Source organism: Chinchilla lanigera, unplaced genomic scaffold (genome assembly GCF_000276665.1).
Source record: "Chinchilla lanigera isolate Chin_1 unplaced genomic scaffold, ChiLan1.0 scaffold00012, whole genome shotgun sequence".
Lineage (NCBI taxonomy): Eukaryota > Metazoa > Chordata > Mammalia > Rodentia > Chinchillidae > Chinchilla > Chinchilla lanigera.
This window is the reverse complement of record NW_004955413.1, coordinates 21,827,398-21,843,748: the sequence shown is the minus strand read 5'-3', so window position 1 is coordinate 21,843,748 and position 16,351 is coordinate 21,827,398. Positions and strand designations below refer to the sequence as shown.

General features: G+C 37.4%; 1 protein-coding gene across 4 annotated transcripts in view; it reads right to left on the bottom strand.

The window, feature by feature from the left end:
- Positions 1-643: 643 nt before the first annotated feature.
- The window catches only part of Fgfr1op2 (FGFR1 oncogene partner 2), a 28,973-nt gene continuing 13,265 nt past the window's right edge, over positions 644-16,351 (bottom strand). For 3 of the 4 annotated variants that reach the window (XM_005379113.2, XM_005379114.2, XM_005379112.2), the window contains exons 3-7: positions 11,573-11,690; positions 10,269-10,411; positions 7,397-7,510; positions 4,618-4,731; positions 644-2,660 (exon numbers count right to left, since the gene is read on the bottom strand). In XM_005379113.2, the coding sequence (XP_005379170.1) occupies positions 2,523-2,660; positions 4,618-4,731; positions 7,397-7,510; positions 10,269-10,411; positions 11,573-11,690 (627 nt within the window). In that variant the 3' untranslated portion in view covers positions 644-2,522. The remainder of the gene's footprint in view (positions 2,661-4,617; positions 4,732-7,396; positions 7,511-10,268; positions 10,412-11,572; positions 11,691-16,351) is intronic. The other variant, XM_005379115.2, reaches the window with a different exon arrangement.

The following is a 16,351-nucleotide window of genomic DNA, read 5'->3' as shown; positions in this document are numbered from 1 at the left end:
AGGCTTGATTCTTCTGGAGGCTCTGAGAGTGAATGCATTCCATGCCTCTCTCCCAGTCAGACAGTGGCTAAGAGTCCTTGATGTTGCTTGGCTTGTATAAATCTCTGTCTCGGTCTTCATGTGGCTTTTTCTCTGTGTTTCCAATCTTCCATTTATTCTTTTTGAGAGAGGGTCTCGCTATGCAGTTCAGGCTGGCCTTGAGCTCACTTTGTAGCCCAGGCTGGCCTTGAACTCACACTGATCCTTCTGCCTCAGCCTCCTGAGTGCTCGGATTACAGGCGTGTGCCATCATGCCCGACTCCTTCTTTGAATAAGGACACCAGTCACTGCATTTAGGGCCCAACCTAAATCCAAAGTGATCGTACCCTGAGATAATTACATCTGTAAAGACTCTTTATTTCCAGATATGGTCACATTCCCAGCTGTTTAGGATTTGGATTTACCTTTTGTGGGGACACTACTCATCCCCTATAGATAAGGTCTGCAAGGTCAGCAATAAGGAGCTGCTTACCTAGTCCTAAGAAGTAGAAACAGAACTTGCTGCTAAGCATTTGTATTGTGGTAAGGAATGACAAAAAGGCCTTAAAAATAAACTATGTGCAAGAAATGGACACATTATTTTCAAATTAAATTGGAAGCCATGCCAGTTTTAACCATTCATCTTTATTGATAAAATAGGCTCCTATGCCATTACACACTCTCAGACATAAATGTAAAATTCCATAGAACAAAAAAATGGAGGTGGAAAACTGTCCTAAAAACAAAGTGAATGTCTTTCAATACCCAAAACCTTAACATTTATCTAAGTAAGAAGACCAAGAATAAATTAACTTACTGGCTTACAAAAATAATCATTTATCAAATAATGTTTTATAATAGAGCTGCCTTGATGAATTGCCTCAGACTTAATCTCAACTGTGTAGCTTACTTTAATTCTTCCTTGGGATAAAAACTATTTGAATGAATATGCCATTTAATTAAGGGATACTTTCCTAAAAACTTATAGAAAAGTTTAAAAATAAAAAAATGTCATTTATTTATAAAATGTCAATTAAGGCCTCTGAATGAGAAAAGAAACCTAACGTTTGGGCTCTCAGCCCTTCTCTAATCAGCCCATCCACCCCAAACTTAAGATAGAAAATCTCTGAAGTGAAAAGTAGTTTTGAATTTTACCAATATATGAAATAATACATAAAAATTACCTCAAGTAGTAATATTTCTTTAACAAATTATATACTCAAAAGGAGAATTTTCTATTTGTGCTAATTTTAGTTAAGTATTTAATATAAATGAGTATAATATAATCATACTTTATACTCTTATCCTTTTATTCTGTACTCACTACGAAACAAGAAAACTTTAGGTCTTAATTGGTGTTAAAGCACATTTCTGTGTCTGGTAGCTTTCAAAAATTCATACACTATATATTTGATAGTTTTTTAAAAAACAAAAGAAAACAAATACTTGTAAATCCATAGATTTCCACTTTCCTTTCCAAATGAAAGGAAGAAAAATCTTACAGATTATGAGGACCAGATGAAGTTTAAAAATACATTCAGAATTTTTTTTCTGAAATTTGACTCTACTTTTTTGTATCTCAAGAGTAATTACTTAAGAAAAAGGGGGTGGTTCCATAAGCCAGAGGAATTCTGAATTTACCTTGAAAGTCACCACACTTAGCTTTCTATGTCAAACATTTCAACTGTTAGCTAAATTAACCACACAATATCTTTAAATAGGTGTAGACCAGAGGGGGAAAAAAAAAAATCTCATTTTCATAATGACTGGAAACCAAAACTTACTCTTTCAAAGAAGTAGTTAAACCTACCAAATATGTCTATTGTAAGATCTTCTTTCTTAGAAAGTAATTATTCCTTCTATCTCATTCCTGAAATGATGTTTCATACATTTAAGCATGTCACAGACAACTGATAGCTAAGAATTAATTACGGTAAATTAGCTAGAATTAATTACCTCTTGTTTGTGGTACATATGAAATATTCCTAGAGCCTTTAAACCTGAATTTTCTTGGACAAAAAAATTAATGAGAAAGTAGACAGGCAGTTACTTAAGTGGTAAGTCACATGGGGCATAAACAATTTGTTAATTCTGACACCAAACAGGAAGAATAAAATTCAGTATGTGGACCACAGCAAAAACTTGTATTTTAAAACTCGAATAACTCTATGAATTCACAAACATTTATTGGGACTATCTGAGTCTGCATCATCCAGAGAGCAAACAGCACTACTGAAAGCTTGGTATATTCAGGAGTCACTGTGAAAATCTTCCGTTTGTTACCAGTTAACAGTGGCCCAGTTTCTACATTTCCCTATTTTGGGATGAAGTTTACAACCTTAAATACACATTTCTTTTGCTATCTCTTAGCCATTGCACTATACATACTATAGAGGGAAAAAAAGTGTTGACTAAAACTGAATTTCCTGTTCATTCATTCACTTCTCAGCCAGTCCTGACGGCGGTGTGGACCCACGTACAAAGCCTCCAGAACTGGAACCCCTTCAGCTCTTTCTCAGACTCAGATCGCTATTGGTCACTAATGCAGACAGAGATGTACTTTCTGATACATCATCCTTCCGAAGGTTCAGAAACGATTCTCGAGTTATTTGAAGGATCTCTCTCAAGCCTTTGTTTTCTTGCTATAAGGAGGCAAGCAAAAATAGAGTTGCAGTCTTTATCTGTAAGACGGCAAACCTTCTTTAAAAATCTAATCATATGAACGTATGACAGAACATTCTGTAGTTCGCATAAAAGTACTAAGTGATATATACAGTTGACAACCTGAATCTAAACAAAACTTCAAAGAGGTGGAACTGTGACTGTGCTCAGTTGCTTCTACCACATTAAATCCTTAAGGAAGCAAATGTGACATGAAAACTCAGAAATTGCCTTACTTTATAATCCCACTAGAGAAGAAGAAAATAACATCTCGATTTACATTCATGCAACTCATAAAACTAGTGAATAACATCCTAAGAGCAGAACCTCTCAGTACATTAGTACTCTTAATACAGTAGCATGGAATACAGGACAAGCCATGGTGTTTGGTTCCCTCCCTGGAATTTGAGAGCAGCAGGGCTGGCCCAGTGGGTGATATTTTTCAAGAAGGAAAGTAAGTGAACACATCTGGTGCTATGAACCAGTGTCCCCTTTTTACCCCTTCTACATTAATTACTGTAAGAAATTTGCAGGTGTTTAAAAGAGACCTTTCGTTATTTATTCTCTTCCATTAACATCAATTTCTAAAATGGTATAAAACAGGTATTAGGCCAGGTAGGGTGGTGCATGCCTGTAATCCCAGCACTTGGGAGGCTGAGGCAGGAGTATCACCATGAGTTTGAGGCCAGCCTTGGCTACAATAGTGAGTTCATGGTCAGCCTGAACTGCATAGCAAGACCGTATCTCAAAACAACAACAACAGAAAAACAAAAAACAAAAAACCCAAAGGGATTACCCTGGACTGAGGCCTGTGGCTTCTTTTGCATTACAGTGGCAAAACTGAACTAGGTACAAACTGCCTAGTTTGCAAAGTCGAAAATACTTATTCTGGCCTTTTATAGAAAAAGTCTGTCTACTCTTCTTTTTTTAATTTTTTTTTTTTTATTTTCAAGAGAGTAGTAAATGAGAAACAAAGAAATAGAACAATAGCAGCATACCAGTATCACAAACATAAACAAATCAAAGCAAGAACATGCAAAGCGATAGTTTGTCTACTCTTGTACAGACAGAAGAACACTGTACATGCTCAGACAGAAATCATTTCTGGCCCTCTGTAACCAATTTCCTGACCATCATTTTAAAATGAAACTTACATGAAAGTCTATTCTTCTGACCTGAGCTATTCAACAACTTGTACCTCTGCTATCATAAAATAGAGAAGAGACAAAGGCTTTTACAGTTCTCAGAAAAATAAGCACTTGCAAAAAATATCACCTGTGGATTAAAAACTATTTCCCTGCAGTGCTGTTGTCTTTACTAGAAGGGATGACTTTTTCTAAATTATAAAATTGAAGAAGTACATTCATTTAGTAAAAAGGCAATACATGAACAAAAACCAACTTTCTCAATTTCTGGTGTTAGTTGCTAATGATCCTAGACTCTTGCACTCCTCTATAAATGGTCTTGCAGTGTAAGCCCATAAAAACAGCAGCATCCAGGGTAAGAAAAAGGGAGATGGGAAAAAAGCAGCACCAGGACATATCATGCAAAAGTACAAATTCCCTATGATGGATGTGATCATTATATGTATCTAAAATGTACCAATTAATAAAAAAGATTTGAGTAGATTTCAAGAATATTTATATTCCAAAATTACAGCCAACCCAAATTAAACGTTTTCTGAATAGCTAAAGCAAAACAAATAAACAAACCCCACAGCCAGGTGTGGTGGTGCACACCTGTAACCCCAGCACTTGGCAAGCTGAGCACTTGGGAGGACTGTTGTGAGTTCAAGCCAGCCTGAACTACATGGCAAGACCCTGTCTCAGAAAAAAAAAAAACAAAAAAACAACCCAGTACCCTAGAAAAGCATGGCATATGTTTTCTGCTGTAAGCTGCATGGACAGTTTTCACCCACAGGTACAGCGTAAAACCTACCTCAAGTTGAAATATTCTTTCTTGTTCCTTGCAACCCTGCTGCTCGTCGATTTCAATGGCTTTCCTCATTACTGCTGCCATTTCAGTTATCTGGTCAACATGTGCCTGTAACTCCTGAAAAGAAAGGACGACAGCTGGAAATCAGAGAAACACTTTATTTTTCCTTCTGGGTCCTTTTCTTTTTATAAAATCTGCAGTGCCACTTGACATGAATGTAATATTCTCTGTTTATTTTGAATGTAATATTCTTACATTGTAGGAATATAATATATATACTCTGATATATAATATGTATCCTGTTATAATATATAACAGGAACATAATAGATCACAACAACATTTGTTGACTATGATGTGCTTTTTACATTAGATTTCTATTAGGACTAGAATTATGGTCAGCAGTATAATCTAACCACACCCAGCTGCAAGGAATTTTCTCATTTCACATTCCTCTCACCACAATGACCAGCAACTCTTTTTTCTTTTTTTGCACCTAAATATACTATTACCATAATGGGAAAGATAAAGATTATTGACAAATTTAATCTCTTTTCTTCTCTGAAGTCTTCACTGTTTATAAATCTTTTCCATATCATCCATGCCTATAAATTAATTCCAATCCAATCTAGAACGTTTCCTACGCTGTAACACTCCTGAGAGGAAGTATGTCCTGTTTATACCCGTTAGTCAATATTATGCCTATTATTTAATGTTTGGTAGGTAGCAAATATTGAGTAAAATGATCAGAATTCTGTTCTTAAGTATTAAAATATTAAGTGGCCTTCTTTGCCAACTGTTGAAAATATAATTTCAGTGTGTCAGATGGATACATTTTTCCATTCTCAATCCTTAGTTTCTGCACACCTATGACAGGCAAAAACAGGAATATAAGCAACAGGAATAGAAAGCTTTAAGATACATTCTCTGACCTGAAGGAGCTTATACGCTAGTGAGAGACAGATAAGAAAGGTGTAAAAATCAACAGAAACTTGAGAATAACCTTCTATCCGTAAACAGTATCTACATGCCATTATTCATTGGCAGTGAAGATCAGTTTATTCTATTAAGCCAAAATTTAAGTTTATAGTGAATAAAAAAATTCCTCAACCAGTTATCAAGTCTCTAAAATAGCTGTACACATTTTCTTCTTGTAAAAAAAATTGGAACAAGGCCTCAGAAGACCTACAAAACTATTACACTAAAAGAAGTGAAGGAAAAAACAGCTCTTTTTTTGTGGTGCTGGGGTTCAAATCCAGGGCCTTGCATATGCTAGGCAAGCACTCTACCACATAGCCACACCCCCGGCCCTATTTAATAATTTTGAACAAAACTGCCGGTCCTTATTTTACTTCTTTTGGTGTTGGGGACTGAACCCAGGGCCTTGAGCGTGCTAAGCACACACCACGGAGCTATTCCCCTACACAACTGGAGCACTTTGGAAGAAGGCACAACAAAAGACATCTGTGCTACCCACTACAGTGCTATTAAAATTAAAATCAAATATACTTTAAAAGTCCAAGGGGCTGGGGATTTAGCTCAGCAGCACAGTGCCTGCCTGGCAAGTGCAAGGTTGTGAGTTTGATTCCCGGTACTGGAAAAAAAAAACCAAAAACCAAAAAAACAAGAAGTCCATCCTTCAGTCACACTAGTGACACTTGTTAGTGCCGACGGCCACATCTCACAGCACAGAGGACATTTCCCTCCTTTAGAAAGTTCATCAGTTTTGGATTAGATTACAATAGCAAAAAATGATATCAAGACAAAATGTGCCATGTTCTGTAACAGTTAAATATCATTAAACTCCCTCCCACTGTAAAGGGAACATAATGCTTAAAAGCATGTAAATACGGTAACTGCAAAAGCAAACTGAACGTGCAATGAATTAAAATTTTAAATACCAAGTTTTCTAAACTTGTGATTCGGTCAGTTCTGTGGCTGAAAAACAGGCTTAAAAACTACATAAGCAGCAAGTACTTCTTTGCCCTTAAGATGAAAGAAAGAACTAATTCTTTAGGGCACAATCTGTTCTAACAAGATCAACACATGAAAAAACCTAACAGTTCAATTACAAAGTATTTTATAGGCCCAGTTAATGATTCATTTAACTAAAAATCTTTAGAGAAGAATCACAGAATTTTTAATGGGAACAAAAGGTAAGAACTGTGATTTTAAAACTGCCACGAGGTAAGAAATGTCAGCAACATAACCCTTGAACTGTACTGAAATGCCTTTGACTTCTAACTTACATCTAGGTTGATTTCTACTTTACTCAGTAAAAGACCTTCCACGACCTACTTCTTCTTTAAGTTAAAAACACAATGAGAGCAGTACCACACTCAATTATAACGTCTAAACAAAAGGCATTTTGGCCTTATAGGCCAAAAAAAATCTAAGTAAAAACATTTCATTAATAGTTTGATTGACCAGGATCTTTATGATTCAGGCTAAATTAATGCCAAGAAAACAGCACTAATGTCCAGAAAGAGAGTAACTATTCTGCAGAAACAAAATTGAGAGCAATAGCTAACAAGGTCTAATAAATAAAGAGGTGGGCTACCTGTTGTTTAAAATCTATGGTCACACATGAGATCATGTATGACACAGAGGATCAGTGACAAATTTAAAGTTTCCCACTGAACAGGCAGGGGTATCAAAAGCACAACACTCTTTTAACTGATTTATTGGCTGATCTAATCTGGGACAGAACTTCAAAGTAAAAGAACTTTTTAAATGGGCCCCCCTTCCATCCACACCCCAAAGTTGACTGTTTTTTAGGGTACATTCTGATTGGCTTCCAAGTGCCTCCTCTCGAGTCCATGCTGAGGTGCTTCAAGGATGTGTCGAGATGCAGCAAGGAAGAATCCTTCGGAGTTGTTACGATGTACCATGTCAATCTGTAGTACAGAGTCATCATAATGTTAATACGGATATTATCCGTAATTTAAGAACTGAATGAGTGTTAGTTCATGCGTGTTAGCCAACTGTTCAAAATGTTTGTTTTTTTAAGATTTCCAAAAAGGCATCTGTTAAAAATGATGTAAAAATAGGCCTTGGGATAAAAATAAATTTTATTAATCTTATTCATTTATCTTTGTCTTTTTGAGATAGGGTTTTACTATGCAGTTCAGGCTGACCTTGAGCTACTTTGTAGGCCAGGCTGGCTTTGAATTTGTAGCAATCCTCCTGCCTCAGCCTCCTGAGTGCTGGGATTACAGGTGTGTGCCACTACACCTGGCAGTTCTATTAATTTTAAAGTGTGAACTCAAAAACTTCTAAGTGAGAACAAAATTCTGTATTATAGTAATTTTGAAAGGAACTCTTACTCCAAAATGGTGCTCTATGCAATTCTGTTGCCTCTAAGTGTGTTATAAAATTGTTATTCTGTTTAGGCTTATCAGAGTTCTAGTACCTAAACATATCCTAGAATCTATCCCACATTTTTGTACCTTCATCTTGTTTCTGCTTAACCATTTCTGCTTACTGAACCTAGTTCCCCTAATTAATTGAAGACTGGATTAGATTAATTTTCTTTCTTTCTTGACCTTTCTAGCTGCTCCTCATGAGAATACTGCTCTCTTAATATGAGAGTAGCAATTCATATTTCTACCACTTCACATTAGCTGTGTCTGTATCTCCTAAAACACTGCATGCTTGTACAGTAATACAATTTATTCACCTCGTAATCACCCATAACAACTAACCCAGCGCAAGTGTTAATAAATGTTTAACTGAGCCAAAGTATCTCCTTTTTGGGAAAAATCAAAATCACAAACATTAATATGTATTAGTTAGGATTAATAGCAAGTAACTGAATAGTCATTTTATGGAAGGCAAGGTGAACTCAATTTATATAATGAAATGGATAGTTTTTAGCTATCTTAGGAAATGTTTAACTTTGCTAATTATAGAACAGCTCTGGTGAATATGCCATCTAATGCATTTTATTCAATTATTCATTCATTATTTCTGGTGCTGGGGGGCCTCATGCATGCTAAGCACTTGCTTTATCACTGAGCTACACCCCAGGGCCCCAGTGTGTTTTAGAAAATATTTTCTCTGCCATAGTTCCTACTAGATGGGACTAACAAGCTGCATTATGTTATTTTAAGCACTTTTTAGTCATGGTATTCTTCCCTTTAAATCTCAAATTTTCATTTTTCAAGTTATAAGGGCCTTTTGAAATGTCTGAAGATTATATGTATCCTGGCAATAATTTTAAGTCAGCTCCTCTATAGCCCTTTATACATTTAACTATAATGGTCTCATTAATAACGTATTTTATATTCAAAAGATCATCACTTAGAGATTGAAGAACTTCCATTTGGTAAAGACATAAACATTATAATCAGACACTAAACCCAATTTTAATCATTTATTATTTTAATAGTTGAGACAAAAACCACCTATTAAGTTCCCTAATATGTAAAGTCGTCACACAAAGAGCTATTTCCTAGGCATTTAATTCTAACAGAAGTAATAATCATCTAAAAACTGTAAGTAACAAAATGGAAGGTATATTTTAAACAGTCTAAAACATGGGCAGGGATGTAGCTCTGAGGAAGAACACTTGCCTAATATGCGTGAGGCCCTAGGTTTGATCCAGCACGACGGAGAAAAAAAGGAAGAAAAGAGAAAGAGAAATAGGAAGGGGGAGGAGTGCCTAAAATGTGTTTCAATAACTGAGAAAGATAAAACTATGTCTTATAACAATCACTATTCTTATTAGTAATAACTCCCTGTTACTCACTGACATGATGGTCTATGCATCATCTAGTTATTACTGAAATGTAGTCCAACGTTTTTATTTCATACCAGCAATTAAAATTCAGTTTAAAATGTAACTGTAAAAGATCACTCTACTCGTTTTCCTAACAAACACGGGACATACCAAAGGGAACATACACAGGAATGACAACGAGTGGCCAAAAAACACTAGTAGTTTCTAACCACGTCATCTCTGTCTAAAAACAGATATGGTATGTAATACTGGGGGAGAGGGCAAATTTTAATAGGGTACTTTTTCTCTCCTCTAGCTTGTGGTTATTCCACTAAAATCAGGGTCATTAATAGTCTGGATGAATTAGTTTCATTCAGAAATCTGGGTTAAGAAAAAGAATCTAGGGCTGGGAATACAGCTCAGCGGCACAAGCACCTGCCTGGCAAGCACAAGGTCCTGAGTCTGATTCTTGGTACCAAAAGAAAAAAGGAAAAAAGAAAAGAAAAGAAAAAAAAATCTACATGTAGTTACTTTCAGACTGTAAAAAAGTTTTTAGCAATTCAATTTTTGTTTTGCAATCAGTATCATTACACAAATTTCTTGGAAGACCTACTTTTTAAAAGCAGATAATCTTATAAAAATAAATTTGAATTGAAAAACTTACCTTTATTTCCCAAAGTTTATTTTCTAATGTAAATTGTATACATTAGAGTGTCTAACAGTAAGTGTTAGAAGAATAAAACAGTAAATGATATATAACAAACAAGAAATGAATGAAAGAAAAAGGAAAAAATGTCAATTAAAAAGATGAAGTGTTCAGTACCAGGTTAAAATGGTATTACTAAATATCTGACTCTTTCTTTTTAAAAATCTAGTCACAAATTAACCAACTGGCCTCTTTTCCATCTCAAATTCCCATTTCCAGAATGTATTACCTTGGAGTGCTGTTCTTTTAGCTTCATTATTATACCCGGATCATCTTTTTTGCTAGCCATTAGCAATCTAAACATTTGTTCTCGATACTTGCTCATTATAAGTTCCAAGGCAGACTGATGTTCTTCCAGGGATGTACGCAATTCTATCAAGAATAACAGTGTATTTTATTCAAATTTAATTTAAAGGTACATAACATATTCTTTTCCATATTATATTTATCAAAACACCAACTGTTTTTTTAAAAAGAAAACATGATCCACAAAAGTCTAGCCATGTAATGTAAAAGGTCATCAAATTAATTTCCTAATTACTTTTTTTAAATGGTCATTTTATTTATTCATTTATTACAGCGCCTGGCTAAGTAGATCAGGCTGTCCTCAAAGTCACTACCCTCCTGCCTCAATCTCCCAGGTGCTGGGATTACAAGAATGCACCACTATACCTGGTTTATACTCACTTTTAAAGAATCATTTCAACATTTACTGAATAGCAATTAATTATCAGATAATGCTCCTGCTTATGAAGAATATTAAAGGTCATGGAACTTAGCGTCTAGCAAAGAAAATAACATGTAGTAAGTGCAGAGTGAAGAGCTATTCAAGTATACTTAAGAAGTCTGTGGAGAGAAATTGGTGAAAGCTTCATAAGGTATACAGTACGGTACTGAGATGACCTTAACTTCCATGGGCTGAAAAATGAAGGAATAACATTCTAAGCAAGGAGGCATGAAAGAGGACGATGTGTTAAGGATGGCAAGAACACGGGGTTCGTAGCAGAGCTGCGGGGATAAGGAAAGAAGGCTGGGCACTGACTTGGAAGGCTCTTGTATAAGGAAACAGGATACACTGCAAGTTCTTAAGCAAAAGAATAGCATGACCAGATTCATTTTTGAAAAATTAACCAGATGCTTGTGTTAAAGGCTGATGGACAAAGGTAAGAGACCAGAGTCAAGGAAGCCAATGAGGACGCTAGACACAAAAAATGACGAGTGCCTAAGCCAAAGCAGTGGGACTGAAGAAAATGAAGCTGAGTTATTTCATAGGTATCAGCAATGGAGTAAAATGGATATTGAGGATTAGAATCTAAGATAATACCAAGCACGGCACACATTCATACCTAAGACAGGATAACCAGTAATAAATGCAATTTAGGCATATGGAATAGAAATGAGATTATTATGAAAAAGTAACTTCAGATGGCAGTTTTTCTACCTTGGAAAATATTAATTAATCCCAAACCAATAGCATAACTGCAGATTAAAATTCTCTTTTGAAATGCTCTACATAGTAATAATAGATCTTACCTTTGTTTTCTTGTTGCAATTCTCTGATTTGTCTATTTTCTTGCTGGATTCCCATAACTAATGTAGACCGTGGTCGATGTCTTGCAACTTCATTAAGTTCTTGAATTTCTTCTTGATACTAATAAAAACATTAAAAAAGAACATGAGGGGAGAAAAATATTTGCAAATTTTTATCTCTGAATAAATATAAATAAATGAACAGACCCTCCAAAAGTTAAGAGGTATTAAGTGACCCATCCATTCTGCTCCTATGAGCCCAAGAGAGCTGAAATCCTATAAATAAATGATGTCAAGCAAGGCAGACATTCACATGTAAGACAGGATAAACAGTAATAAATCCTATAAATAAATATTCATAGTAGCACTATACATTATAGCTGAATGGATATACACAATGTACTGCACCTTTCAATGCAGTATTATTGGGCAATAAAAGCAAATGAAGTACTGATACACAGGTGAATCTTAAAAACATTCTGTTAAGAAGCCAATCACAAGAAGGTACATACTACGTTATTCCATTCATAAGAAAAATCCACAGATAAAAAGAATAGTGGCTGCTGGGGAGTGGAGGCTAGGGAGAGACCACTAAGAGATACAGGGTTTGGGATGATGAAAATATACTAGAATTAGACTGTAGTCATGGTTGTACAACCTGTGATTATACACTAAAATCCAACAAATTTTACAGTGCATGCATTAATAATAGAAAAATATGTGCAAAAAATGCAAAGATTTACTTCAAAAGCTAATAGAAAACCTAACTTTAAAATTACACTTATCAAAAAACCAATTAAAAAAGTAACATTACACTTATTTAGTTTCAAGGCATTTATTCCCATGAGACACTTAGGAATGGATTCATTTTAACACTCTTGGTTCTTTTCCTTTTCATTGGCTGATAGGAAGATTGAACCCAGACAGCCCAACCAAATCCTTGACTACTTATTTATTATTTGTAATGGATTGACAACTGGTGGTCAATTTATAACCCCTAACTGAACTGAGTAAGCATGGTGCTGGGTGTGGGACGCCCACCTGAGGATTGCTGTCAGCAGCACATGAGGCAGAATTGCAGAAGTGAGGCTGTTGGGGGCAGAGAAAGGCTGTTGGGACCTGGTAGAAGCTGTAAGGAGCTGTTGGCTCTGTTGGAGGAGCTTATCATGCTGGCTTTCCTAATGAACTTGGCTGTTTTCATACTCCAAGGAGCTCGAGACCTTGTTGGCACTGAGAATAGCTCGGTTCACTTTGGGGGAGCTCCGGTCCTCACTTTGAGCATCGCTTCCTGGCTCTGGAGGGCAACATGGTGCACTGCTGGTCTCCTGGAGAAGCTTGCTGCGTTGGCTTTCCTGATGGGAACTCAGCTGTCTTCACCAATGGAGAAACCTGGGACCTTACTATTGCTGAGGATGGCTGTAGTTTTCAGAGGAGCTCTGGTTCTTACTTTACGCACTGCTTCCTGGCTCCAGGATAGTTCCCTCAACATGCTAGTACCGATTCTTCATCCCGCTGGCACAGACTTCCTAGATTCCACCACTGACCTTTGGGCCTTCGGGGCAGATCTGTGAAAAAGGGCTGCATAAGATATTGTTATGGGCTCTAGGCCTCCAGCTAGACTTGTGGGAGGCACTATTATGAGCCCTGGGTCTTCAGCTGGACTCATGCAGGACATTTCTGTAGGATCCAGGCTGTTGGCTAGATTCCTTGGTCTTTGTGTGTGGACAAATTTCTTGCACCCTTTTGTATAGCATTCTTTGGGTGACTATTATAAATAATCTTATACTTGATCTTAGCCAAAAGGCCGAGAAGTGATTATAAATAATCTTATAAAATATGTGTCCTGTATTGTATTGTTCCCCTTGCAAAATATCCCCCAAACCATAATAAAATTGGTACCAGGGTTACTGTTGTGATGTTGCCTGGCCATGTGACTTAAGAACCTTTGGAATTAATTTGGAAATGTTTTGAGAGACTGGCCAAAGAGGCAGCCCTTGTATGCTGCAAACTAAATTGGAAACTCTCATTGGAGCCTGGAAAATCAGAGGACTGATGCTGCCAAATGAGATGAAGCTCAGGAGGCTTGAACTGAGAAGGACTGCATTGGCTGCTGGATCCCAGGTAGCATATTGTGCTTTGGCAGAAGTTGGTCTGCATTTTGCTTGTTTAGAGATACCGCCTGGTTGGAGAAACAAAATTTCAATGTAGTCTGTTGTTGGATGCTGGCATGGTTATTGTTCAGAGCTTTTGGCCAGACTTATGTTTGAAATTAAGAGCAAAAAGCCAGGAAAATGGTATGAAACATCCGGCCAGAGGGGTGGCTCTGATGGCGCTTTGGGTTGCAAGGATGAAATGGAGGAAAATGTGATTGCGAAGAACAGGACAATGAAAAAATGAACGGAAGCCTTTCACCTGAAGATAAGAGTGTATTTGAATTGCAGGAGATCCCTATTTTTTAGTCTTGCCATGCATTGTAAAAATTTTTTACTTTATTTTTTTGTTTTGTTTTGTTTTTTTGAGACAGGGTCTCACTATGCAGTTCAGGCTGGCCTTGAGCTCACTTTGTAGCCTAGGCTGGCCTTGAACTTGCAACGATCCTTCTGCCTCACCCTCCTGAGTGCTGGGATTATAGGCGTGTGCCACCATGCCCGGCCATGCATTGTAAAAATTAACAGGAAGTAAGGACTGTTATTGTAATAGTTCTTTTAATGTTTTTATGTTTTTAAATATATGTTTGTAATCAGGTTAATTACTCAAAGTATTGTCTTTTAGCCTTGAATTTTGGTCACCCTTTGAATATTGTTTTTGGTGCAGGAATGAGTGCAAAAAAAAGAAAGAATTGCATATATGTAACTGTTATATTAACGTAAATGTATACAGACCAAGACATGTTAATTTTCACAAGTCTGCCACTGAAGACTATGAATTAAGAAAACGTGTATGGTTATCTAGTTGACCAGGGGTGGACTGCAGCGGATTGACAACTGGTGGTCCATTTATAACCCCCAGCCGAACTGAGTAAGCATGGTGCTGGGTGTGGGAAGTCCACCTAAGGATTGTTGCCAGCAGCATAAGTGGCAGACCTGGAGAAGTGAGGCTGCTGGAAGCAGAGAAAGGCTTTGAAGAACTAAAAGGCTGTTGGGAACTGAGAAAGACTGCTGGGAGCTGAGGGAGGCTATTGGGAGCTGGTAGAAGCTGTAAGGAGCTGTTGGTTCTGTTGGAGGAGCTCGTCACGCTGGCTTTTCTGATGAACTTGGCTGTTTTCATCCTCTGAGGAACTCAGGACCTTGTCCGCACTGAGAACAGCTTCGGTTTACTTTGGGGGAGCTCCGGTCCTCACTTTGAGCATCGCTTCCTGGCTCTGGAGGGGAACATGGTGCACTGCCAGTCTCCTGGAGAAGCTTGCTGCATTGGCTTTCCTGATGGGAACTCAGCTGTCTTCACCAGTGAAGGAGCTTGGGACCTCACTGTTGCTGAGGATGGCTCTGGTACTTTTCAGGGGAGCTCTGGCTCTTACTTTGCACATCACCTCCTGGCTCCAATGTAGATCCCTCAACCTGCTAGCACCGATCCTTCATCCCGCTGGCACAGATTTCCTAGATTTCATCACTGACCTTTGGGCCCTGCCAGAGCAGAGCCGTGAAACAGCCCTGCATGCGACATTGTTATAGGCTCTAGGCCTACAGTTAGACGCGTGGGAGGCACTGTGATGAGCTCTAGGTCTTCAGCTGGACTCATGCAGACATTTCTGTGGGATCCAGGCCATTGGCTAGATTGGTCTTAGTGTGTGGACAGATTTCCTGCACTCTTTTGTATAGCACTCTTTGGGTGACTATTATAAATAATCTTATAAAGTATGTGTCCTGCTCTTTTCGGTTTTTTTTGTCTTTTTGAGACAGGGTCTCACTATGTAACCCAGGCTGGCCTTGAATTTGCAACGATCCTCCTGCCTTAGCCTCCCGAGTGCTGGGATTACAGGCGTGTGCCACCACGCCTGGCTGTGTCCTGTATTATACTGTTCCCCCTTGCAAAATATCCCCCAAACCATAACATCATTATTATTATTATTAGTTTGAGACAGGATCTCACTAAGTTGCCCAGGCTGGCCTCAAAGTTGCAATCCTACTTCAGCCTGTGGAGTATCTAGGATTATAGGCATGTGCTGCTGGGGCCAACACATTCTTGGTTCCTGACTTCAGATGTCAGACTCTACTTTTTTAAAAAAAAAAAACAAGTCAATACAGGCACATATTCACTGGACTGCCTGAGTTGAACTGCAGTTAGAGAGGTAAGTAATCTGTTTAGGACAACATAGTTGCATAACAGACCGAATAAATCTGTTCCACTATTTCCATAGTTTTTTCAATAGCATTAATCCCAGGGTTGCTTCCTTTCTTTATAAGATGAGTAAGTTTCAAGCCAGCTGGGAGGATTTTCCCGTCTAATTTCTATTACAGTATCTCAGAGACCACACAGTTTTCTTAAGAGTTGAACGTTTTTATCTGAGGAAGGCTTACACTGCATGGCCCACTAGAATATTCTGTTACACAGAGTAGAGCAAGAAGTATCTAAGAAGCATTTAATAAGAAGTGAAATGCATTATTTTTTTTAAATTGACAACATTAAATTAAAAATAAAGTAGGGGACTGGGGATTTAGCTCAGCGGCATAGTGCCTGCCTGGCAACCGCAAGGTTCATGAGTTCAATTCCTGGTTACAAAAATAAAAAATAAAAATTTAAAAATAAGGTAGAAAGTATAAATGCAATATCTGCAGAGGGTAC